The sequence below is a fragment of the Schistocerca americana genome, chromosome 3, assembly GCF_021461395.2.
Source record: "Schistocerca americana isolate TAMUIC-IGC-003095 chromosome 3, iqSchAmer2.1, whole genome shotgun sequence".
Taxonomy (NCBI): domain Eukaryota; kingdom Metazoa; phylum Arthropoda; class Insecta; order Orthoptera; family Acrididae; genus Schistocerca; species Schistocerca americana.
In genome coordinates this window covers 962,694,607-962,722,394 of record NC_060121.1, presented here as the reverse complement: position 1 = coordinate 962,722,394, position 27,788 = coordinate 962,694,607, and the positions used below count along the sequence as shown (strand labels likewise).

Here is a 27,788-nt window from a genome sequence, read left to right as displayed (position 1 = left end):
CACCCCGCACCCCTACCTTCTACCTTCTTCCTAAAATCCACAAACCCAATCATCCCGGCCGCCCCATTGTAGCTGGTTACCAAGCCCCCACAGAACGTATCTCTGCCTACGTAGATCAACACCTTCAACCCATTACATGCAGTCTCCCATCCTTCATCAAGGACACCAACCACTTCCTTGAACGCCTGGAATCCTTACCCAATCTGTTACCCCCGGAAACCATCCTTGTAACCATTGATGCGACGTCCTTATACACAAATATTCCGCACGTCCAGGGCCTCGCTGCGATGGAGCATTTCCTTTCACGCCGATCACCTGCCACCCTACCTAAAACCTCTTTCCTCATCACCTTAGCCAGCTTCATCCTGACCCACAACTTCTTCACTTTTGAGGGCCAGACATACCAACAATTAAAGGGAACAGCCATGGGCACCAGGATGGCCCCCTCGTACGCCAACCTATTCATGGGTCGCTTAGAGGAAGCCTTCTTGGTTACCCAAATCTGCCAACCCAAAGTTTGGTACAGATTTATTGATGACATCTTCATGATCTGGACTCACAGTGAAGAAGAACTCCAGAATTTCCTCTCCAACCTCAACTCCTTTGGTTCCATCAGTTTCACCTGGTCCTACTCCAAATCCCATGCCACTTTCCTTGACGTTGACCTCCACCTGTCCAATGGCCAACTTCACACGTCCGTCCACATCAAACCCACCAACAAGCAACAGTACCTCCATTATGACAGCTGCCACCCATTCCACATCAAACGGTCCCTTCCCTACAGCCTAGGTCTTCGTGGCAAACGAATCTGCTCCAGTCCGGAATCCCTGAATCATTACACCAACAACCTGAAAACAGCTTTCGCATCCCGCAACTACCCTCCCGACCTGGTACAGAAGCAAATAACCAGAGCCACTTCCTCGTCCCCTCAAACCCAGAATCCCCCACAGAAGAACCACAAAAGTGCCCCACTTGTGACAGGATACTTTCCGGGACTGGACCAGACTCTGAATGTGGCTCTCCAGCAGGGATACGACTTCCTCAAATCCTGCCCTGAAATGAGATCCATCCTTCATGAAATCCTCCCCACTCCGCCAAGAGTGTCTTTCCGCCGTCCACCTAACCTTCGTAACCTGTTAGTTCATCCCTATGAAATCCCCAAACCACCTTCCCTACCCTCTGGCTCCTATCCTTGTAACCGCCCCCGATGCAAAACCTGTCCCACGCACCCTCCCACCACCACCTACTCCAGTCCTGTAACCCGGAAGGTGTACACGATCAGAGGCAGAGCCACGTGTGAAAGCACCCACGTGATTTACCAACTGACCTGCCTACACTGTGATGCATTCTATGTGGGAATGACCAGCAACAAACTGTCCATTCGCATGAATGGACACAGGCAGACAGTGTTTGTTGGTAATGAGGATCACCCTGTGGCTAAACATGCCTTGGTGCACAGCCAGCACATCTTGGCACAGTGTTACACCGTCCGGGTTATCTGGATACTTCCCACCAACACCAACCTATCCGAACTCCGGAGATGGGAACTTGCCCTTCAGTATATCCTCTCTTCTCGTCATCCGCCAGGCCTCAATCTCCGCTAATTTCAAGTTGCCGCCACTCATACCTCACCTGTCTTTCAACAACTTCTTTGCCTCTACACTTCTGCCTCGACTGACATCTCTGCCCAAACTCTTTGTCTTTAAATATGTCTGCTTGTGTCTGTATGTGTGAATGGATATGTGCGTGTGTGCGAGTGTATACCTGTCCTTTTTTCCCCCTAAGGTAAGTCTTTCCGCTCCCGGGATTGGAATGACTCCTTACCCTCTCCTTTAAAACCCACTTCCTTTCGTCTTCCCCTCTCCTTCCCTCTTTCCTGATGAGGCAACAGTTTGTTGCGAAAGCTTGAATTTTGTGTGTGTGTTTGTGTTTGTTTGTGTGTCTATCGACCTGCCAGCGCTTTTGTTCGGTAAGTCACCTCATCTTTGTTTTTATATATAATTTTTCCCATGTGGAATGTTTCCTTCCATTATATTAAAGTTAAAATTGTATTGTTACAATCCATTAGAGAAGAAAACATACAAGAGCACAGAAGAATTCAAGGTATCTTTAGGATTGGACAGTAGAAAAACGTCCTAATGTAGTGCGAGATGAAAAAGTTTGCAGCAAAGGTAGAAAGCAATTATCACAAAACTCATCAACTCCTACATGCGTTTCCTCATCTGTGTTAGTTACTTTAGATGTAAGTGAATATAAAATAGCACCCGATTTGTCACTGGATTCTTTAAATTCTAGTATTAGGAGAGATATCAGTATGGGAAAGTATGCCCAAAGCAAAAACTGGAAACTGTTGCTTCAGTTTTGGAGCAGACTTGTGTGGCACATCTGGAAAAGAAGGGTTTGAAAAAAGTTGGAAAGAGAAATCGTAGCCTGGCCGAAAGATAAAGGGTGACAGTTTTTGACCCTGTATGAAATAAAATCATGATAACTTCTGAACGGTTTGCATTAGGACATTCAAACTGCATGGTTGACTAATGGGAATGATGGGAATTAATATGCACATTATGGTTTGGTTTAGTGACGAAGCCCATGTTGGTTTGGATGGATTCATCAGTAATAATAATATAATAATAATAATAGGTCGCTACACTACGCATACATTGATTACCAAAAAACTTTTGATAGTGTACCCCATTCATGGTTACTACAGATATTGGAAATATACAAAGTAGATCCTAAATTGATACAGTTCCTATACATAGTAATGAAAAATTGGAAAACAACTCTTAATATCCAAACAAATTCAAATAACATCACATCACAGCCAATACAGATTAAGTGTGGAATATATCAAGGAGACTCATTAAGTCCATTCTGGTTCTGCCTTGCTCTGAACCCACTATCCAGCATGCTAAATAATAAAATGTGGATATAATATTTCTGCAACATACCAACACAAAATCACACATTTGCTATATATGGGTGATCTAAAACTACTGGCAGCAATAAATATGGCTTTGGAACAGACAAATGTAAGAAAAATAGCATAATCAAGGGAAAACACACTAAACAAGAAGATTACTTATTGGATAACCACAGCGACTGCATAGAAGTGTTGGAAAAAACAGATGCCTATAAATATCTGGGATACAGGCGAAAAATAGGAACAGAAAATACAAATATTAAAGAAGAACTAAAGAAAAATATAGACAGAGACTAACAATAATACTGAAAACAGAATTGACAGCAAGAAACAAGACAAAAGCTATGAATACTTAGACTATACCAATATTGACCTACTCATTTGGAGTAGTGAAATGGAGTAACACAGACCTAGAAGCACTCGATACACTTACACGATCACAGTGCCACAAATATAGAATACATCACATACATTCAGCAACAGAAAGATTCACATTAAGCAGATAGGAAGGAGGAAGGGGATTTATTGACATAAAAAACATGCATTATAGACAGGTAGACAATTTAAGAAAATTCTTTATAGAATGAGTAGAAACTAGCAAAATACACAAAGCAATCACTCATATAAGTACATAGGTTACACCATTGCAACTTCATAACCAATTCTGCAACCCTTTAGAGCACATAACATCAACAGATACAAAGAAAGTAAATTGGAAAAAGAAAACACTACATGGCAAGCACCCGTGTCATCTAACACAGCCACACATCGATCAAGACGCATCCAACACGTGGCTAAGAAAAGGCAATATATACAGTGAGACAGAAGGATTCATGTGAGACCGGGCGTGAGTCGTGCTTCGGTAGCTCAGATGGTAGAGCACTTGCCCGCGAAAGGCAAAGGTCCCTAGTTCGAGTCTCGGTCGGGCACACAGTTTTAATCTGCCAGGAAGTTTCAGAAGGATTCATGATTGCAGTACAGGATCAAACAATAAACACCAGATATTACAGCAAGCATATTATTAAAGATCCCAATACCACAACAGATAAATGCAGACTTCGCAAACAACAAACAGAAACAGTATATCACAAGTGGATATACAATACTAGCAAATACAGAATACACCAGAAGACATGACAATGTAGCAAAAATAATACATCAACAACTTGCCATACAACATAAACTAATAAAACAACACATTCGCACCACAAAATGTACTGGAGAATGATGAATAAAAATTATACTGGAACAGAACCATTATAACAGATAAAACACCACCACATAACAAACCTGACATCATACTCACCAATGAAAAGAAGAAATTAACACAACTAATCGAAATACCTGTACCCAATACAACAAATATACAGAAGAAAACAGGAGAAAAAATTGAAAGATACATCCAACTGGCTGAGGAAGTCAAGGACATGTGGCATCAGGAGAAAGTTGACATTATACCAATTATACTATCGACTACAGAAGTCATACCTCACAATATCCACCAGTACATCAATGCAATACAGCTACATCCAAATGTATATATACAACTACAGAAATCTGTAATTATTGATTCATGTTCAATTACCTGAAAGTTCCTAAATGCAATGTAACACATACTGTACAGTTAAAAGGAAGTCACGCTTGATCAAGGTCTGCGTCACTTTCCATTTTTAACCAGACATAATGTCTGAGAAAGGAAAGAAAATAATAATAATAATAATAATAATAATAATAAATGAAGAAGAAGAAGAAGAATGTTGTTTCTTGATGGTACAGTGATTACCAAATGGTATGTGAGGGTTTTGGAAGATGATTTCATCCCCATTATCCAAAGTGACCCTGATTTTGACAAGGTGTGGTTCATGCTTGACCCCATCGGAGCAGGAGAGTGATGTCGTGAAGGAGTACTTCGGGGACTGCCTCTGAGGTACCCAGAGGGTACTGGCATGAGCCTCAGTTGGCCGCCATATTCTCCAGATCTGAACCTGTGTGACTTTTGTGTGGCTGTATTAAAGATGAGGTGTACAGCAGTAACACCAAAACCATTGCTGGGCTGAAAACTGCCTGTCAGGAGATTGACAGCATCAATATCCTGACACTTCAGCAAGCCATGCAGAATTTCATTATTTGTCTCCGCCACATCATCGCTAATAATGGCAGGCATATCGAACAGGTTATAACCCAAATCTGAATATCTGTAATGTCGTTTACATGTTGAATAAGAAGTATGCATGCCATAGTTTGTAACTAATTTAAATCTTTTTTTTCCCATTTAGTTCAATAATTGTCACCCTCTAAGTGTCGCAGTTTGGGTAGTATGTGTGACGAAATACAAATTTTGACTACTTCCAAAGTGCTAGAGTATAAGGAAAACCGTGAAGCCCTTGTCTTACTTTAAAAACATGTTTACTGATCTAGCTGGCGCACAAGAGGCATCTAAGGGGACTTGTAGTTGATGTGACTGGTATTAACTGCTATAGGGAAGACATGCTTTGGTGGGTTGGCAGTAACATCGATAAGCGGAACAGAGAATCCGGTGTTTCTGTTTTCAAAATGAGATGAACACTTCATGTCTGAATATTTTTGTTCCTGTTTCTTGACTTTGTGTGCTTTTTAAGTGCATGTTTATGTAGGGTTAACACACAGCCAGATGATGTATGTGAATTTGACTCCCAGAATGCATTGCTGAGGATTGTGTTCCTAACAGTAGTGATTGTCTGCTATAATGATTATAACAGGTAAGTCCTTGTGTGAGAAAGAGTTCAATGTGTATGTTATTTTTACTGTGATATTAATATGACCTGTGAGATACAGGAAGAAAAGACTGTGACTGTCAAAAAATGGAATTAGAGTAAATCAGCACTGTTGGATTCCCAAAACTTTGAGTTGCAGCCAAAGCATTGTGTTGTTCTCAGTGCTGGTGGGACCTGTGTGTGTGTGTGTGTGTGTGTGTGTGTGTGTGTGTGTGTGAGAGAGAGAGAGAGAGAGAGAGAGAGAGAGAGAGAGAGAGAGAGAGAGAGAGAGAATTTTTTAATATGCCACATTCCAGCTCCAAAGCACATTTACCACTTCCTGGGTGGATGTGCTACCCAATACAAAAACAGGAAGAATTTCATGAATCTGCCCTACTGTCAGGGAGAAATTGATGTCAAAGTAGAGTGGCATTTCTTTTGTTACAGAGCGTGGTAAATGATCTTGTGATGGGGTTTTGGGGACTATAGAGAGATTAATCACATTTGCCAGTCTCAGTTGACCTCATGAGAACCATATTTTGACATAATGACAGTTGTATCAGTGGTGCAAAGATAATGTTCCTTCATGTGTTCTCCATTATATATTAGCTTATCGTGATCAGTACATTGCCAAGCTGAAGCAATGTTTAAAGTACGTAAGCTTCATTGTGCAATAGCTGTTAACAAAGTTATAGTAAAGACCCTAGTGAGCAGAGAAGATTCAGTGACTGCTATGGTGAATAAAATGTTGTTAGCTGACTTACATGAATTGGTTGCCTTAATGTATGATAGCCATTGGTGAGTAGCGTACGTTTCACAAACTTACAGAGAGACAGGTGTAGTACATGCTGTTTGTTGTATCTACATGGATGGCCTTGCATCATTTGTGTTTCCTGCCAAACCACACACTTGTGTTATCAGAAGATGTGACATTCTCACAGGACTGGATCCACTGACACCAACTTGGAGGACTCCCTATCCCCCTGCAATAGATCTGGTGAATGTGAACAATTTAATTGGAGACTTGAGAGATGAGTTATCACTTTTTATTGCCTTTTCATTGAAGTTACATTGTAAATAATTCGTATTCTCACTACAATGGTATAAACCATATTTTTGTACATCACTTAAGACTTGTAATTGTAAATATAATACCTCTATTTTAATAGTGTGCTGATGCTGATAAAATAAATTTTTAGAAATGATGCAATTAGTGTGACATCTTGATATTTGCCATGTTTATAGTAACATATTAGAACAGTACAACGTAGATTTTTTTAAAATTGATGGTGTGGTGTTTAGAGATGTTAAAGGTGAAAGGTCAAGGTCACTGACATTGCATGTGAAAATGTTCAGAAACCTGCCATTTATATAAAACAATGTAAAGCTCTACTTGTTGGGTTTTCACTGATATAAGTTTCATTACTATTGCCTGGATTAGAGCCAGAGCTATAGTCATTCATGTTGAGATAGATGCATGTATATTTCACACAGCTTACAGACTTAGCTGCCCTGTAACCTCTGCAAATTGGTAGTTTTCCACCTCTTATCTGCATCATTGGATGCACCAGATTTGAAAGAAATCTGAGATGATAAAAATTAAAAACGTTGCTTTTCTGTGTTGCATTAACATGAAATTACTTGAACAGTGATTAATAGATTTTCACCAAAATCTTATTTAATATTCTTGGTTTTTCTCACGTGTCATACACTTTTTATTAATTTGAATGTCTATCCACAGTGTTCCATATTGTGGAAACCTTTGGCTTTAATAAATACATTGTTTCTGTACCAATTAAGAAATCTACTCACTTTCACTGTCTGACATCTTTTCTTCCATTTCTCGAGTATTTTGTATATTAAACCAAAATGTAACAAAGTATGCTATTTCTTGTACCTGTTCTTATTCTCAGTTTTTTCTCTCTCAATTACTTTTCTCTCATTCCTTCCCATTTGCTATCTCTTATCATAAAGTTCACCACTAAAAAACTGGAGCAGTTTGAAGTCCGCTCATTGTCTTGTCTTCTGTGGAGTCCATAGCGGACGAATAAAGTTAAAACAAAACTTTGTTGCAGATATAGAATATAATCTCAGGTGTGTGTGTGTGTGTGTGTGTGTGTGTGTGTGTGTGTGTGTGTGTGTGTGTATAGGAAAAATTGAGAATTTAAATAATGAAAAAAATTTTGTTGTTGCTTGTTTGAAGTTCCAGTTGTTTTTTTCTCTGTAATTCTTCGGGGAATTATGGAATGGCAAATCTGTTAAACTAAAAATTTTACTAGTCGGCAGAAAAAGTATATGGAAACTGGGCTTTCAGTAGAGAGTCTTAAAAAATTATACGTTTGTGATGATTCTTTTGTTGTGTACGGTGTAACCTTGCTTAACAAGCACCTCCTGTAATGTGCAATTCGCATAAGGAGCCAAACAAACTGTAAAAAAAAGACTCATTATGCAAAACATAGCTTGTTAAGCGAAAGGCGACGATTTACCAGCAGTTCGCAAGCAGTGGGTGAAACGTCAACAATGTGGAGACTGTGAACATGATGTGAGTGGTGCTGATTTCGCACACACATACAGTCGGTCTGCATCGACTTTTTGCACTATCCTCAATAACAAGGACAAGGTTAAGGAGATAGATGCTTCAGAACGAGTGACAAGAGTATCTTAACAGCAGTTTTGTATTCTGGACAGTGTTAAAAGGTTGCTCCTTATATGGATAAATGAAAAGCAATTGCAAGGCAATACTATTAATACAAAAATAATTTGTGAGAAGGCGAGAATGATTTTTGCTGACCACGTTAAGACGATGCCAGGATCATCAGCGGCCGAAGAAGTGTTTAAGGGAAGACGTGGGTGGTTTAAGAAGTTTAAGAAGAACCTACATCCACAGCATTGTGAGGCATGGCAAACAATCCAGCTCTGACACAAAGACAGCGGAGAACTTCATAAACAACTTAAAGATGATTGTAGATTTTGGGGGGTGTCTGCCACAATAGGTTTTTCATTGTGATGAGATTGGCCTATTCCAGAAAAGATGCCGAAGCGTACCTTTAGATGCTGACGCATACCTTGTAACAGTGGAGGAGAATGCATTGCCTAGTCACAGCCAATGAAAGACCATCTCACTCTGATATTCTGTGACAATGCAAGTGGCTATTTGAAAATTAAACTGCTGCTTGTCTGCCATTCAGAAGCTCCACGAGCCTTCAAGAAGCATAAAATCCAGAAGAGCAGGTTAAATGTGATGTGGAGGTCCAACAACAAGGCTCGTGTAACACGTGGCCTTTTTTGTGATTGAAGTGTTTTGTCCTCGAGTGAAAAAATATTTGAGATGAATCTGCCACTTATGCCTTGTTTGTTATGGACAATACTCCTGCCCATTCTCCAGGCCTACAAGACCATCTCCTTGAATTTCAATTCATCAAGATCCAATTTCTGCCTCGCAACACTACTGTTAGTCCAGCATATGGACGAGCAGATTGTTTCTAATTATAAGAAGCTCTACACTAAAGCACTCTCCGAGCAGTGCTTTGAGTTGACTGAAGCTACCATTCTCTCTATCTGAGTGTTATTCAAATATCACTTAAACATTGTTGCCTGGGTCAAGATAATTGAAAAGGTGTGGGAAGAGGTTAACGAGAGAACTCACTCCTCCTTGGAAGAAACTTTTGCCAGAATGCATTGCCAAATGAGTCTCAGAGGCATTTGAATTAGTACCTGTGGAGCGTGCAGTCAATGACATTGTGTCTTTGGCCAAGAATATGGGTCTAGACGTGGATAACCAGATACCGATGAGCTTGTGGAAGATCACAGCCAAGAAATGACCACTGAAGAGCTTATGGAGTTGCAGGGTGTTTCACAGCTGAAAGTTGTGGAGGTGGAGGTGGAGGTGACAGCAAAGCAAAAATCTTCTGGCACAGTAAGAGAAATGCTGAAAGTACGGGAATTTGTTGCATCGTGTCCCCCCCCCCCCCCCCTCCCCCAATAAAGCAGTGGCTACGTGCGTTACATATTTGACAACAATGCTGTATCGCATTTTTACCAAGTGTTGAACTGTTGGCAGAAACAAATGACTATAGATAGCTTCCTAACAAAAAAGAATTAGTTATGTATTGTGAATAGTAAAGTACATAATCCTGTGTGTGTAATTTTCTTTGAATAAATGGCATGAATAAGATAAAACTTTTTAGTACTTTTTCTGCATGGAACACATTATCTTATTTTAGGTTAATTTATACGGGATAACTTCTTTCGCTTAATGAGTGTGTTGCACTAAGAGTAAGAGTCCAGAGTGAATTATGCTCGCTGTGCAAGGTTTCACAGTATTTACATTGTCATTCTGAGAACGAATTCAGTCAGTCATTAGTGTTGTATGTTTAAATTTCCTTTCCCCATCAGTGTCATTCCTAGGCATCTAGCATAGGGTCCGTACCCTGGAGATACAAGGCTGGATACATTTGTTAGTAATTATGTAAAATGCTGATAAATATATGAAGTGAAATGGTTACAGCCTATACAATCTCCAAAAGCAGCCAGCTTAGGGCAGAAGTGTGTTATGAACAACTGTGAGATCCCACAATCCAGTGCTTGCTAATAAGCATGAGATATTAACAGTTTGTGGCACACATTCTAAAAAGTACAGTTGCAGTTGGCCTGCCTGAAAATCCATCACCTATAATTTTTAGGGTGCTTTCGTTATCTCCCTCTTTGTCCCTGTTAATATTTTTGATTCCTGTGCAGTTGGGATTTTCTGCAGGCACTTTAAGATATTGATTGCTATGTGGTGTGGACATGCTGGAGAAAAGTTTCTTTTTGAGGATTTTCAAAACAGCGTATTTCAGCAAAATGCTTAGTTGTCTCAAGATTGTTTGACAGAGTTCGTTCATGGGTTGCCTTGTGATTTTGAGAATAGTGAAATTGATTTTTCAGAGGATTGCGGTGTAGATGGCTCTTAAGTGATAAGGATTGTTTACTTGAAGAGATTTTGGAGAGGCCAGTTATGAATTATTTGGAACAAAATGGGATTTTTGTGGTAGGACTCTGAAAAGGAAAGTGGTTGTGAAAACCATTCAGGAACAAGCAGTGATGTTATTCCTCTAGCTCTCTTGCCTGAAGAACGAAAAGATCAAAGAAAAGGCTGGAAACTTTGTGCCATACTAAATCAGAGGAATGATAGATGACAGATGATGTGCCACTTACTGCTGTATTATAAATCAGAGGAATGATAGATGACAGATGATGTGCCACTTACTGCTGTATTAGTAGTACAATCTGGACAGTTAAGAGTGTGTGTGTGTGTGTGTGTGTGTGTGTGTGTGTGTGTGTGAGAGAGAGAGAGAGAGAGAGAGAGAGAGAGAGAGAGAGAGATAATAGTACATCTAGAGCTTTCTTTTTAAATTTTTTACAGATTCTGTGATGAAAAAATGAAGGAGCAAACTAGTCTGCATGCCAAACAGAACATAAAGAAAATACAAAGCACTGATTCTGCTTCTCCTACATACTCTTATCAAAGTGTGGGATAGTGGTACCCTTGTGAAAATGAGTGTTTCTGGTCATCAAGAGTCACGTGTGTAAAAGTGTAGTACTTTGTATGTAAGGACACAGGTTCCAGAATTCTGTTGGCATTTAATCTTTGTTCTAAGAAAATTTTATACAAATAATTCATTAGCAAAGAAAAAAACGGAGGAAACTGGCTTTGACCCAGTGCACATAGAGACTTCTTATGAAAACCATGCACAGTAATTTCCAGTGTGCATACACACCATCTGAGAATCTCTCTACATATCAAGGTCTGACACAGTGAATCTGTTGAAGGCATTGTAAAGGGTTACTTTTATTTTACAGATAAATTTTACACCAATTTCTCTTTCAAGAGAGAGTTGGTCCAAATTGCTGTTGCATGAACTTCAAAACTCAACTTCGGATACGTTGTGCTGTAGAAGATTCAAAACTTGGAGGTGAACAAACTTTTAGGTTTAAATGGAATGTCATAGTGCTGTTTGGGAAGGATAAACAAAATATGTATGTGGTAAGGATGAGAGACACTGCTCAGGTGGTCATCTTTATTCATTGTATAGGTAGAGAGGTGTCAGAACCTGCTTAGGCAATGGAAATTGTCAAACTACTTCACAGTTTATGGCAACAAAGCAAGCTCATCTTGTTAAGAGAATAGATCCCAAACCACGACAGTGTACATCTGGATGACTGACTGGAAATTATTTTTTTGGAAAAAAATGTGTAGTGCTCTCGAAAGAGGTAAGAAGCAGACTGGAAAACTGGCTGTGAGGTACAACCTGTCAGTGTATTTACTAGTGTAGTGGGTGTAAAGTTGCACTGTGTAAATTCTCATACTTTGAAGTATACAAAGCAGAGAGAGATTTTCATACATGATTACTGTAGAGAAGAAAAGCTGTTTGCTTCGTTATTAAATATTTTTGTGTAAAATAATCATGTTAGCTTTGAAAAACTGCGTACATGTCCCCTCGATAAATTTTCCTCTTTTTCAGAAAAAGTGGTATAAAAAGCTCTTTATACAAGTTAATTTTAATTCAAAAGTCTAGTAATGCACATAACTTTAAGTTAGAACGTCTAATTTCATTGTTGGTCAAAAGGTTACTACTGTACTGTGAACTTTCTACCTTAAAAACAGGATTAGTCAAAAAGGGCTTTACGGCTTTTGAATGGTACAGAAATTTGAGAACTTACACAATCGGTAGATGCATTATTTTATAGCACACAACCTCAAGTTTGATACACGTAGTTCGTAAGTACCCCGTTCTTCCACCATAAGCACCAGTGTCGTGTACAGTTAAAATGGCTACTTTCACTGGTGTGGAGTGTGCTCGTTGTGAATGTTGGATTCATGAAATGATCTCTGCAAGTACTTTTCGGTGTAAACTTCGCACCAAATAGCTTAAGAACCTCCAAGTAAGCCTACAATTTATACTCTTGGCACAAGAACTTTGTTGAGTGGTTGTTCACTGTGACATGATAAATCACCAGGTCACCCTCATGTTGATGATTGTCCAACAGGTTAGGAAGAGATTTGCTTCCATTCCACAGAAATCAACGCAACATATGTCTCGTAAGACTGGCATTCCACAAAAGACTTTTTGATGAGTACTGTGTAGCTGACCTGAAAAAATCAAGTCTACGCTGCCTTTGCACAAGTTAAGCCTGATATGCCACAATGAGTGTGGGGAGAAATTGATTACCAGTGAGATGTTTGCTGCATCACAAATGGTAGTCATATAAAACCAAAATGACTCTTGACACTTTTATTTGAAACTTCAGGTTGTTGTTATAAAATAACACATCAGCAGTCTAAAAGTTACTCAATAAATTTCTATATTGTTCCAAAGTTGTAGAGTTCTTTTTGACTCGCCGTGTAAGATTAAAATGTCCGTTTCTGCCTGCTAGAGCTCAGACTCAGTGTTAATGAAAAGTATGAAGACTTGATATGTTTCCTTATGGGTTAGTTCATTTTACCCTGTAAAACTGATGCCTTAATCTCACTGTCAGCTGCTATTCTGGGTGTCTTGAATTTTAAACTTAGATTTAACTGTGGTTAACAGCAAAGCGTTTAGTGATCTAGTGGATTGTATGGTGTGGAACATAACTCTGAGAAGAACTTCACGAAATGCCACATCCTGTCACTTGACATGTCACCACCCCTGTAGTCACAGTGGAAGCATTACTGTAATGTTTTGCTATATTATAGAACTGTAGCAACACTGACTAGTTGGATTGCTGCTGTTGGCAGTGACAGAATGCACTATGTAGAACTAGGTAGGTTGATTGATCATTGTGTGTGTGTGTGTGTGTGTGTGTGTGTGTGTGTGTGTGTGTGTCACTGTAAATTAAGGTAATTTCCCTGTAATGTGGTAATATTATATCAAGTGTCCATAGATGGCTGCTACTGGCAAATTGAACACTGCTGTGTTGAAATTTAAGCAGTTGCTTAGATGACAGAGATGAGAAATCTCTGTCTAGGAGAAAAATGACAGCTGTCGTATGCCTGACAGTGTGGTGTGGGGTTGGCGCCCGATGGGGTGCTGTCCTCCATGCCGTACATGCCTCCCCTGCCCCCACCTCCAGTTCTCGAGCGACTCTACTGAGTGTCTGCGGATCGACCTCAGGTGGGAGTTATCCCTCGTTCATCTGTAATTAGCTCACTTGTTGGTCATTACACTCAGTGTTGCTCTCTTGCCTCACTCTGACAGCAAATTTGCCTGCTTGCTTGTCAGACAGCATGTGCATCTCTGTTGCTGTGCTGCGCATTTGTGGTTTTTTTTTTTTTTTCCCTTAAATGGATCTGACTTTTGATTGCCTGACATGGTCACTCATTTGTGTTATTTTGTTGTTGGCTGCTATTATATTGACTCTGAAGATTGTAAAACTTTAATTTTGTTGCAGAGTGAATATTTACTTAGAAACCTATTCAGTCTTTATATAAATGGCAGTTCATAAATTTATTATTACTGAATGACAGTCATTAAGTGTACTCAGTCATGGTGTGAAGAGTCTGCTGATTAGTCATTTATTTACTTTTATTAGATATGTGTCATTCAAAGTTCTTGTTTGTTTTGTTGTTAATTATCCACTGGAGCTTTTGCAGCATCCACATTGCATATATTGTTTTATGGTCTGTATATCAACTTAAGTTTACTGCATTGTGTAGCTAAAATAGATGCAGTCATTAAGAGAAGGTGGCATTTTCTTCTTTTGTTGAAATAATTTTTCTGAGTTCACAAGTGGTTTCAGCCTTCTAGGTCATTCTTAAGTGATTTTATGATTGTTTATAAAATTGAATATATTATCTCCTAGATAGAAATGTCATGATATGAATGTGGACTTACTGGAAATAAATTTCACTGGAGTAAAAAATTATTTCTGATCATATCATTACTTTCCTATTCATGGAGTATTATAACAGTCCATTTTGTACAGAAGCATAAAATCATTTGAGAACGCCCTAGAAGACTGATATTAGTTGTGAACTAATAAAATTATTACTTCAGTAGAAGAAAATGCCAGTTTAGTTTAATAAATTAATTGCTGTGGTATCCATTGTGAAGAAAAAATAGTATAATGTGGTCATCTTTATAATAATTTAGAAAACTGCTAATAGGGTAGGGGCAGTTTATTTACTTTCTTCCTGAGATAACCACTTCAGTTTTTATTTTGTGGTATGTTGAAACATTGAGCTTAAGCTTAAAAGCTTCCAAGATTAGTTATATGGAGATTTAAATAATTGAATGTGTTTGACATGACTCAATTTGCTTTTTGCAGATATAAATATTTTATAGGATTACATCATCTTCACAGACAAACTTGTATAAATCGGTCATAGTATATTATTTATTGGTAACTGTTTCAGTGTCATGATGAAGGGTAATATTGGTCCCATTTAATATAAACTATAGAAGAAAACTTTTAAATTCAATTTTAAATCTTTTCTGCTGATTGATTGAAATAAATTTTAATTTATCTAATTTTATTGAAATGAACATGTATGCCGAAAGAAATAACTTGCAAAATTGTGAACAAGACATGAAGTACATTAAACAGAGGAAAACATGGAGAAATTAGGCAGAATGCAAGAGAAGAAAATTAAAGTTAGAAGAGGGCTAGAGGTTGACGAAGTACCAAGAGATTGGAATAAGTGTTGTGTAAGGTACAATATTGAGCATCTTGCTGGATTACTTTAACTTCTCTTGTTGGTGACTGCAGGACATGCCTATAATGACAATCGCCCAAAGCTGTGTGTGTGTGTGTGTGTGTGTGTGTAGCTTTTCATCAGTCAAGAGTTCTGATCTTCCACAGTCAGATTGCTTGTGATCCCTGCAAGAAGTCCCATCTAAGAATAACATCATGTCTACATTCTATTAAAACACCAGATATGAAGGGCTGTGTTCTTTCATTGCTAGGTATACTTGGAGTACACGTTCCTGTTGGTTGAACTTATTTTCTGATCATTTTTATATTGCAGAACATAGTCTTCTGCAATTGGCATTGATAACCATTTGTCATTTCAGTAACAGAAGCCCCAGAGTTGACTAGCCCAGACTGGTTGGACATCAAGGAGATTTCTTGCCATCTTCATAACTGTCATCCATTGAGGATTTTCATCTGTGGTGACCTCACCTAGATGGATAGTCACCCCAGTTTTCATGAATTTGACAGATATATGGCAATGGAGAATGGCTGTGGTGTGTTTGGGAGTGACCTCATCCAGGGAACGGCTATGAGCTTCAGCCTACAGGTTGACTAGTCATCTGCAGTTCAGACTGATATGAACAGGTCTGTTGTGATGGTTGAAATCTTGTGGCATAATAGTTGTCAAATGCTCGTCTTGTTTCTCTGCTTGGTACACGAAGTGTCGTGGGCATCAACAGTGAAAACAGGCCACTGTGTTTTCATCCAGTCTCCAAATGTGTGCTCTTCTGCTGGGTGTTTTACTTGGTGGAAGAGTTGACTGTATCTGCATCAGGTGGGTACTGGGGTGCCATTTAGTTGTAATAGCATAAGCCAGTCCCCCCCCCCCCCCCCCCCCCCCACCCACTTCAGACTGGTGGTGGAGATCAGTAAATATTTTATTTAAATTCTCTATTGCCTCCTGACATATGGGGTCAGTGTTAATGGCCACTGTCTTTCGTGTATTTGATGCAGCAGTCTTGGCTGCCATAAAATTCTGTCTCTCTTCTCCTACAACAAAGCTTGTGAGAGAAATGAGATTATGGTGGTCATCCACAACTGCCAAAAGGACCACATTCGGGAACTGATCATCTCTCTTTCATCAGGGATTTCCTGTTGCATTTCCTCGATGTGCTGTCACCACTTGGCTTATTCTGTTCTTGTGACACCTTTTACCAGAAAATCTTGGTGGATGTCTTCTTTGAATCCTTTCATCAATTGTGAGATTTTGAAGGCTTCTGTCATATTCTAAATCACAATGCTGCAAAGGACCAAAACATTCTGTACATAAGACTGTTGTTTTGCTCTGACATTAAGCCCCAATCTTATATTGTTCTTACAAAACAGATTTCTGCGACTGGGAGCTATCAAGTGAATTATAATACATTCACATAATTACGAAGGGCAAAAATATATTATTAGTTTCAGTTTTCTGATTTTATTTTATTTCAAAATTATTAGCAGTTGAGCATTAATCGCCTTGCAGAATAATGAAGTTATTTTTGTCAGTTCGCTAAAGAAATTTGGCTTTATTAAACTTTCCACTGAGGTAATCAATTTATTTGAAATGAAGTGTTTCTTTCCACAGTATTGGCTAGTTCCAGCTGTTTGCTGAATTTCAAGTGCATGTTTTAGTCTTCTACCATGTATGGCACTATGCCATAATAAAGAACCAAATATGAGATAGTGCAGTACTGGTACACCAAGAGAATTTACTTCCCAAAAACCACACTGAAAAACTTTATATCAGGTGGGACCTACTTCATTGTGAATCTGGAAAAATAAATGTGCACATCAAGCCAAATTATGCATTTTAGTATGCTTTACGAAATTCTGATGCTTTTGGAGTATCCTCTGATGTCCTGTTTCTTTTATGGCGTAATGTAAGCTCTCGTAGTGCTTTATTTGTACATACGAATATGCGGGCTTCCTACACCACTGCAGCTGCACATGCGCAATAATGCCTGTTTCCTGGCACTCTCTGGCAACTGCTAAATCGAATCTATTTCTAATAGTCTCGGAATAGTATTGCGAATGGTGGTTCGAAAGCATTACTTTCAAAGTAAATTGCTTTTTACGCAAGATGATTTATGTTACGTGTGAGAAGGTGGGATGAATTTCTTGAATCACAGAGCGTTTAAAACCGAACACTTTGTGGATTAGCCACTTAAAAGATTTTCGAGCCCAGGTGACCAGACATTTATGTCATTATTTTAAATTTACTGGCACATTTGTGTGATGTATCTTAAAGTATAACTCACACACAAAATAGATCAATATGACATGTGAAAGCTTAGTTTCTCTTGTAGCTTATTACTCTTAGAGGGCAATATTATATGTGAAAGCTTACTTTTCTTGTAGCTATAATATGTATATTAATGTAAACCATTAACTTTTCCTCTTTGTTTGTTCACACTACGTAACAGTGAAATTGCCATTGGCTGACTATAACATGTGTCATATGCTCTGAATATGTGCTGTCATCAGCTGGCGAGATCATGTGGCATGAGATATGACTGGCTTACAAAAGGACACCGCAATCTCTATTTCAACGCTCCGGACACTAACGTGCTGTGTTTCGTGCAATTCAATTTATAATTTTGTTACACGAAAATATGCAGCATATATGTTGCTGCACATCTAAGGTCTTTCCAAAACTTCTCTCCTCTGTTTTCATCAAAAGTCTTTCCAAAATTCTCTCCTCTGGTTTCCCCCCCAAAAGAAGTTCTACGCTAGTTTATAAAATGTAAACCATTAACAGGAGTGATAAGTTTTGCAGTTCCAAAGGAAAAATCTACAGAAAACCGCTGTCACTTAGCACGGTAAAAGTGTATTTTCGCCCAGGGAAAAGTATATTTTTTTCAGTGGGATATCCGGGAAAAATCTGGGAATTTTTTTTCCTTGTCCACATATACACCCTGATGGATGCTTCTGTGGGAATGGATAAAACTTGGCGTTGATTATGAGAATGATGATGGAGTTGACTAAGAAGACTGTATTGAGTTTGGTGAGGTACAGTTGTCAACACACTGAATGACAACCTTAAAAGTAAACTCGTGTATTTTTATACATTTAGGGTAGGTAATTAGAGTGTACTCTGCAGCAGTAGAACCTCCAGTATAGTATTTGAACAACTAGTACTACACAGTATCTTGTATAATGACACGCACATTAGGCTATCCCAGCATGTAACATGGCTTCCTGGTAGGGTACCCTTCCTTCTGATACAAGCTTCTAATTTACCTTTTCCACCAACTGTTGGATTTCTTAATACAACAGACTGTAAGCTAGGAAACTCCAGTGCTCATATTCAATAGTCAGCCTCATGTAATATAGTCTGACTCTTCCTTGTCAACTGCTATGCCGCCTTGTGTATTCTTTACTTTCTCTACATAAAAAAAGTGCAATTTACAGATAACCAAAATGTCATCATTTATCTTTTTGATGTTAAAGTTGATTGATGAAAGAAAAATTCAGAATCGTTTTTCATTGAGAATTAGTTTATAAAATGTTTCCTTTCAGTGATAGATATTTATGACAAAAAAAATACTCTACAGCTTCTTCATTATTCTGCAGATTTAACTGTCCCATCCTTAATGTATGAAAGAATTATGTACTCACAAATTCTTCCAGTAGGCCTTCCTCCTAGTTTCCCTTCATCAGTAAGTATGAACTTGTAACGAGCATTTTTCAGTGAGTGGAAAGAATCTGTAGAAATGATAGTAATTAAAATAAAGGGCACTTGAATGAGGTGATGGTGCAACATGTGTGTGTTTCCGAACTAATGCTTCTCCACAGTTTATGAATTGCCACTTGTCTTCAAATCTTTAGGAAATGTCCATCCATTTATTTTGTTTTAGGAATTCAAGCAAACTAAAGGAAATTGATGTAATTTTTCTCCTTTTATAGGGAGATCAAAAAGAAACAGAACATGTACATATGACATTGCCAGAACCGCCAAAAAAAGGTCTAAACAGAAAAGTAATATATCAGTTACCCCTGATATGAGAAAGTGCACCAGCGCTTGCAGCAGAACAGAAAAGATGATTCGAATGGACATGGAGCTGTTGGAATTAACGTGGCTGAGAAATTACAATGGGTGTACCATATGCACTGTAGTGCCAAAGAAACTGCTATCAATGCGTATTCAATTGCAGAGATACAGGTGATAGGCAAGATAATGTGAAAACCTGTACTAACTTGGTAAAGGTTTATTAATAAGGGGTTGGACACCCATTTGTCCATAATACAGCTGCTACTCTTCTTGGAATACTGGCAAATAATGATTGTATAGTCTCCAGTGGAATGTTATGCCACTCTTTGATCAGAACCTCTTCCAACTCCTGTACTGACTAGGGAGGTGGATGTCTGCTCCAGAGTCTGCACGCCAATACTGCCCACAAGGTTTCAATAATGTTTTAGCATGGGGACTGTGCTGGCCAGAAAAAACACTGCAGTTCAGTTGCAAGCTCCTCATACCACAATTGTACTTTTGTGACTGTGTGAATGGGTGCATTATCATCTTGAAATATGGCATCATTGTTGGGGAGCAACATTTGAATCGTGGAATTCACCTGATCGCCTAAAATGTTTATGTAATGGTTGGCTGTAACACGATCTTTGAGAGTAATGATGAGACCAGCAGAATATCACATGGCTGCCCACACTATCAACTTCCACCTCAATGCTTAACTGTTGGAATCAAGCAACCAGGATAGTAGGATTCTTTTGGCATTCTCCAAACATAGACTCAGCCCAATGTTGGAAATAAAGAAAATGTTGACTCATCGGGTCACATGATGTGTTTCCACTGATCAGCCATCCAGGATTTATGCTCCTGACACCATGTTTTACATTCTTTGCAATAGTTGTCGCCACAAATGGTTTCGGTATAGCAGCTCATCAATGAATATTGGTTTTATGGAGGCTTGGCGGACAGTGTTGATAGATATGGGGTATCGAAGATGGCTATTGATCTCTCTAGTCGCTTTAGCTACCATAGTTTTGTGTTGTTTTGACACAATTCGTGTTAGTGTGCAATGATCTCTGTCATTTAGTTTTGATTTGCGTCCACTATTATGTTTACATGCTGATGATGTCTTTCCATGTTATGTGTAGGCTGTCATGACTGTTGAAATGGTTACTTTTTAAACATTCAATAAGTTGGCTGTCTTGGTTACTGATGCTCCAGCTAATCGGGCCCCCACAGTCTCTCCTCATTTGAACTCTGTCAGGTCCTTCATTGCGCGTCGACGTTGGCCTCTGAATGCAAATACGAAGTGTGCACTACTCTTAAACAACCTGCACCGATGCCTAGTCCATACTGAACATGCACAGTCCACCTGACACGTGCCTTACCTGCATTGTAGACCATCGAACACAACCATCCCGTTACTACCACTATACACATTATTTTGCCTATCCCCTGTACGTAAACAGCCAGAATACAGTGCTGTGGTCGGCAGTACCTATATAAGACAAGTGTCTGGCACAGTTGTTAGATCGGTTACTGCTGCTACAATGACAGGTTGTCAAAATTTAAGTGAGTTTGAACATGGTGTTGTAGTCGATGCACGAGCGATGGGAAACAGCAGCTCCCAGTATTGATGAAATGGGAATTTTCCTGTATGACCATTTCATGAGTGTGCTGCGAATGTCAAGAATCTGGTAAAACATCAAACCTCTGACATCCCTGCAGCTGGAAAAAGATCCTGCAAGAATGGGACCAACCACGAGTGAAGAGAATCGTTCAACATGACAGAACTGCAACCCTTCCGCAAATTGCTGCAGATTTCAATGCTGGGCCATCAACAAGTGTCTGTCTGTGAACCCTTCAATGAAACATCATCGATATTGGCTTTCGGAATTGAAGTTCCGCTCATGTACTCTTGATGACTGCTTGACACAGTGTTACATCACTATTGGGGCTGTCAACACTGACATTGGACTGTTGATGACTGGGAACGTGTTGCCTGGTTGGATGAGTCTCATTTCAGATTGTATCGAGTAGTTTGCCGTTTATTGGTATGGAGACAGCCTCATGAATCCGTGGACTCTTCTTGTCAGCAGGTGACTGTTCAAGCTGGTGGAGGCTCTGCAGTGGTGTGGTGTGAGTGCAGTTGGAGTGATATGGGACCCCTGGTATGTCTAGATATGGCTCTGACAGGACAAACATACATAAGCGTATTGTCTGATCACCTGCATCCATTCATGTGCATTTGCATTCCAACGGACTCGGGCAATTCCAGCAGGACAATGTGGCACCACACACATCCAGAATTGCTTCAGAATGGCTCCAGGAACACTCATGAGTTTTAAACACTTCCGCTGGCTGCCAAACTCCCCAGACCTGAACATTGTTGAGCATATCTGGGATGCTTTACAATGTCCTTTTCAGAGGAATCTCCACCCTCTCGTAATCTTACAGATTTATGGACAGCCCTGCAGGATTTGTGGTGTCAATTCTCTGCAGCACTACTTCAGACATTAGTAGAGTCCATGCCACGGCGTGTTGCGGCACTTCTGTATGCTCGCTGGGCTCTATACAACATTAGGCTGGTATACCAGTTTCTTTGGCTCTTTAGGTGTAGAAGTAATATGTGCAGTTCAATGCTAGAGCGGGATTTGCTAAAAACACAACCCTTCATCTCTTTTTACATTTGTGAGGGCCTCACACTTCTATTACAGATCAAAGCTCTACTTCATTTAATGCACTCCACAGTCAGTTCGGTAATTATATGACCAAATAGTTGCAAGCATTTATTCTCATTTTTAAGCAGTGATGTCATTAAAAAATCCATTTGGAAGTCTGTGTTAGTTTCTTCCTGGCAGTTGTCAGAAACTTCAGAAGTAAAAATTATTAATGCAATAACTAATACTTTTGTCTTTCATCGCCTCTGAATATAGCACATTGTAAAGTGCTTTGCATTTGTCTTGAATTATATTAGACGGCAATGATGCAGAAATTGACATGGAAAATTTAAAATTTTAGATGAAGTGACCCATTGTTAAAAATCCAAGATTAGCTGTATGATGATCCTCTTGAAAATGCTTCTGCTCATAACTGTGTCATTACAGTTGGTTTCATCCTCAACAGTGTCCAATCATGTATAAAATGTTTCACTGCCTGTTCTTAAATAGTGTCAATACCCGTCTGGGTAATTGTCTTGCAGTTCTTTGATTGAAGGAGTGTGATTGTGACTGTACCTGTACTCCTTAATCCAAATAAAAAGTTTGATTTATGTTAATGCTCATAGCTCCAATATCTACAGGTGTAGTAGCGATAATAGTGTTAGATTTCTTTTCGCACAGAACATTGGTGCAACTAACATACTGACTGCACATGTGCCAAAGAATATTTTAGAACTAATGAAACACCACGTCGTGTGCACACAACATACATGGACATGGGTTTTATTATTTACAAGCACACTTGTGTGTGGCACTACTGAATATTGACTTGGGTATGGGTCCCTAAACTTCTCTTCATACATTTGAGTGTGCCTTTGTTCTGTTCACATTTAGGCATGTGCACAGATCGGTCCCATTTAGTCTAGTGGTTAGAAACATGTGTGTGAAGCTCAAATTGTCTTGTGTAGATGCAACTACACCTTGACTTAGTGTGCTGACTACTTCTCACATATTCCTTTCTTTCCTCTGTTCAAAAATCTCTTTAGCACTGCAGGTAGGATCAAGAAATTTGTGCTACCAAATAAGTGGTGATATCCAGTACAACATTCACCGTCTCATTACAACTGCGAAACTAATGCTTCAGCATTGACAATCGCATTGTGGACATGCAGATTCTCATTGAACAGAGCACTTAAAATTGAATGTCTGTGGGTAGATCTAACCATCTTAAAGTTAAAACAAAGAAAGAAAGAAATTCAGCCCTCGCTTTAACGTAGTATATAAAAAGGGTCTTAAAGCCTTAGCATCTTAATTGGTCAGGGAAGAGAGGTCTGGCGAACAAGATTGCTGTCTCTTGGCATGTTGTTAAGTAGTTTCAAAGATGGTTATAGAAAATATTGTAAGATGCCAAACCACCACAAAATGTGACTTCCAAAAACCTTGAAGAGAACCTCGTAAGAATTTTTTCGCAGTAAATTGGAAACTACTATAAAATTTGTTGTACCGAAAGAAAAATTTACTCAAGATACTCATAATTGCTGGGCATTATTTACCTACACGAGATGAAATATCAGTACTGCTGACTTCTCTCTCCTTATTCTCAAAAGTAGGTCAGTTCCTCTCATCCTGGGGTGTGAGTGATACGCCCTATCATTTTAACCTTCCCCAGTCCATCACTCCCCCTTTACACTGAGGAAGGAACTATTATTTACAAAAGCTAGATTACTGTTCTGTATTTTTTTTGTAATAAGAAACATTCCTATATAGAACTTAAGATTGTTTCAGATAATGTACACTAATTCTTCCTATATTAAAAGAAAAATTGCATTAATTATTGTGAAAACTGAAATTGCTTTATGGATGGAAAAATGCACTCAATGTGCCCAATGAGGAATTGTGGCCAATGATGATGAAATATTGATAGATAGAATTGATAGGAATAACCTAAATATAATGGCTTTAGTATCCACAGACATGATAGAACTTCGAAAGACAGAAGAGCAATACTGGCAAGTGAATCTTCAGTTCATGTGGCATGCTATGATGGCTTCAGTGGCAAAGCATTGGTTTCTTCTGCGATCTGATCCAGCACACTATTTTGACTTGCCAAAAATTGATACCTTTAGTGCTCGTTGCTGAATACTTACTTTTATTTTATGAGAAGGATTTTAGGGAAGAAAACTTGGTTGTTTAGAAAATACAGAACACATTTAAATAATCACAGAAGCACAGAGAGATTGGTCACATTGGTGGCTGGAAAGACAGCAAGAAGTGATAAGAGTGGACAGTGCTCCCATGGCAACAGAGGTAATCAAGATAGATAAGTCTCAATGGAAATAGATGAGGCTAAGTAGACTCTGATAGTATAAAAGATGGCTTAAATAGGTAGGAGCTGAGAACTTAAAGTAGGTAAAATGCACGTTTTTCAAGACATGGCAGGCAAGCCCAACCGGGATCCAATCTGCCTCGTAGATTGATGATGAAGTCTGTTGAGCCAGTCAGCCAGCCTGAATGAGGTTTTTAGCTAGTTTCCCACATCCCAGTATGCAACTACTGAGCTGGTACCCCTGTCCCACCTCAGATACATGGTGCACAAACATTAAAACCTTGTCACACATGCACATGAGATTTACTCTAGATGTAGGCAGATGGGTTACACAGATTCTGTCCTGGAGATGAATAAGAGACTGATGATCTTAATGTTTAGTCTCTTTAAAGTAATTATATAAGGAGCATATAAATGAAACCCGGTCACTAGTCTAAACTAACAGTAACAATTTTACTAACTCAAAAATGTTGTTATACACAGTAGAGATACTCAAAACTAGTCGCCAAAACTGTTGGCACATTTATCCCATTGCGACACTAGCCGGTCGATTTCATCCTTGAAGAAGCTATTAGGCTGATGTTGGATCCAGGCCTGGACCCAGTCACACTCTTCATCGTCCGTCGTGACTTGATGTCCGCAAATAGCTCATTTTTACAGATCCAAACACAAGAGTCACATGGTGAAAGGTCGTGACAGTATGGTGGATGATACAGCAGTTTCCCACTGAAACTGCTGCAGTGTAGTCTTCACCCCATTGACAGTGTGTGGGTGGGTATTATCATGCAGGAGGATAACACCATTGGACAACATACCTTAGCGTTTCGACTTGATGGCTTGTCTAAGATTCTGTAAAATGGCTTGATAATGCTGGACATTGATGGTGGTTCCCCAGCAGTGGGCCCTTGTAGTTAAAAAAATGACATCATGACCTTACCAGGACTGGTGTGCACGGCCTTTGATTTTTTTGGAAGTGGTGAAGTCGCATGTTTTCACTGCTTGCTCTGACACTGGCTTAATGGTTCAAAATAGTAACACCCTGTTTCATCACCTGTGACAATATGTTTGGCAGTTAGTTGGTGGGAAACCCACTGCGCACAGATTTTTCGCAAGTTCAAGTGTCGCCCACACCAATATCAAGTAAACAATGGATCTCGTCCATGGCGATTCTGCTGTTGTCCAAGACTAAAGCATTCACTTCCGCAACCATTTCCAGTGTGATGACATGATGAGCCTGTTCAGGACAAGCATCTTCTTTCAGTGACTCTCACCCCTCAAGGAATTGTTTGTGCCATTCCACAACATTTGAACGGCTTAGACTCTACTCACCGTACACAGCCTTCATCTGTCTATACATTTCAGGACTTCTAACTCCCTCCATTGCCAAAAATCAAATCACTCCTCGTTGTTCCTGCTTACTCCTCTGCATGTTCATGTGGATGATAACTTGTGTAACCACCTTCTCTTTGGCATGAAACCACACTGGTGCTATGCAACATCAAACGACGTGCACGCGTCCGTCTCTGTACCAATAGATGGCACTACGATACCTGCAGTTACATGGTGCCACCTTACGTGTAAGGCAACAGTAGATGCACTGACCAGGTTTCATTTGAATGAACCTCATAAGATAAAAAGTGGTGTATTTTAAAGGAGATTGATGATGTTAAACAAAGGACATGTTAGGCTAATTTGGTTTTTTGCACAATATAACAACTGAAACTAATCCTGACCTTCTAGGCATTGGAATTTTAGGTTAAGAGGTACAAATTAGACTGGGAAGATGAAGATTTTGGGAAAGTAGCCAGGAGAGGGTGGGGGTTGAAAATAAGTAGACATCTCAGGTGACATAATTTGTTTACTTAATTCATTTACCTAATTTTAGTATAGAAAATTTGAAGTACAGTATGAGATATGCCAATTCTTTAAACTGTGTATAGGAGGTTGGAACAGGATATGGATATGTTAAAGGGCATGTGTGCAACAATTTTTATGTTTGCGTTAACATCACTATAATTTCTGTACATCATTGATTAATACGATGTTTTGTTTTGTGACAGGCTCAAAGTTCACATCAGTTTGTTTATGCGGGGCCAGCGTCTACTGCATCACCAGGCACAGGGCCAGCGGCAGGTTCTGTCCCAGCTGGAAGTGGTGGCAGTGGCGGTGGTCCTCCAACCACTCCATGTCAGCCACAACCTGCAACTGCCCATACTACTGTTCCTCCTGCAACAACGGTGCATCTTGCAGCAGCTCCAGCTGCCGCCCACTATTACGGACCAATGCCTTCTGCACACACAGCACCAACAGCAGCTGATCCTTCGGCTCCTGAGCTTTATTACAGTGTGACACCAGTGCATCCTGCTGCTCACCCATATGCAACAGCTGCACTGTTTGCAACTACTCCAGATGGTTTTCTCTTTGAAACTCAGCCTGTTACAGAGTCTTCAAGCAATCACTCTCCAGAGGTGAGGCCTGATTTCATTTTGTTGTATGATATTCTTGATATGTCTTTAGTTAGTTAGTTCTAATAGTTCTTTTTTCTCTCCAGTATACTACAAGAAAGGCTTATTTGCTTACAAAATATATTATCCTTTTGTAGGGAATGGATGAAAAAGCAACCAAAAGTGTTAAACAGTGATTGCAGATGCTTTTTTTCTCCTATGACTAAAAGAAATTTTTGCCAAGTATTGAGATGTGACTCCAGTAGGACAAATACATTATCTTTATCAGAAGTGTAGTGGTAAAAATTGCAGAGGGAAACAAACTTGACAGCAGTAAACAGGTTGCAGTAACCATGCAGAGATGAAAAGGCTTGCACAGAATAGACTGTTGGGAGAACTGCATCAAACAGGCTGAAAGGCCACAACAGAAGATAGACACCAGAAGTATTAACACCTTATTAAATAAGTAAGCAAAACTATTACACATTTTGAGAACAGAATCAGTGAGCTGATGCCATGAAGATATGTAACATCTTATATAATCAGATGACAGACTCAGTATTTCACATGATATTATTATAGATGTGTAAATGTCAAAATCAACTGCCAAGAGGAATACCTTCACAAATGCAAAATATTATTGCTTTTTGTGGCAAATTGGGCAGAAAATGGTGTGTACAGGAAAATGGCTCTCGTGTAGTGTACCTGAAACAAAAGAAATTCTCTACTTTCCCTTCCACTATGAAGAAAATAATTCAGTGGACTCTGAAGGATTATTCTGACAGGGCAAAAATAAATCTTAAAGAAGTGAGGGGGGGGGGGGGTTGGGATATGGTATACCAGCAATAATTGTGTAATAGTTTCGGGTCATTCTACACCAAGTGACCAATAGTCCCCTTCTATCTATCATAAGACAGATCAAGAGCCATTGATCTTCAAACAACGAAGTGCAACGTAATATTACTTTTTGTCATGTTGGTATATGTTTTCTTTTTTAAAAAAGTTGTAGAAGACTTTCTCTCGAGGGCTGCAAAATGTTT

At 39.3% G+C, this 27,788-nt stretch overlaps 1 protein-coding gene across 1 annotated transcript in view; it reads left to right on the top strand.

Annotated features, from left to right (window-relative positions):
- The window catches only part of LOC124605552 (atrophin-1), a 174,224-nt gene that overhangs the window by 118,661 nt on the left and 27,775 nt on the right, over positions 1–27,788 (top strand). The window contains exon 10 of the mRNA XM_047137310.1: positions 26,365–26,772. Within this exon, the coding sequence (XP_046993266.1) occupies positions 26,365–26,772 (408 nt within the window). The remainder of the gene's footprint in view (positions 1–26,364; positions 26,773–27,788) is intronic.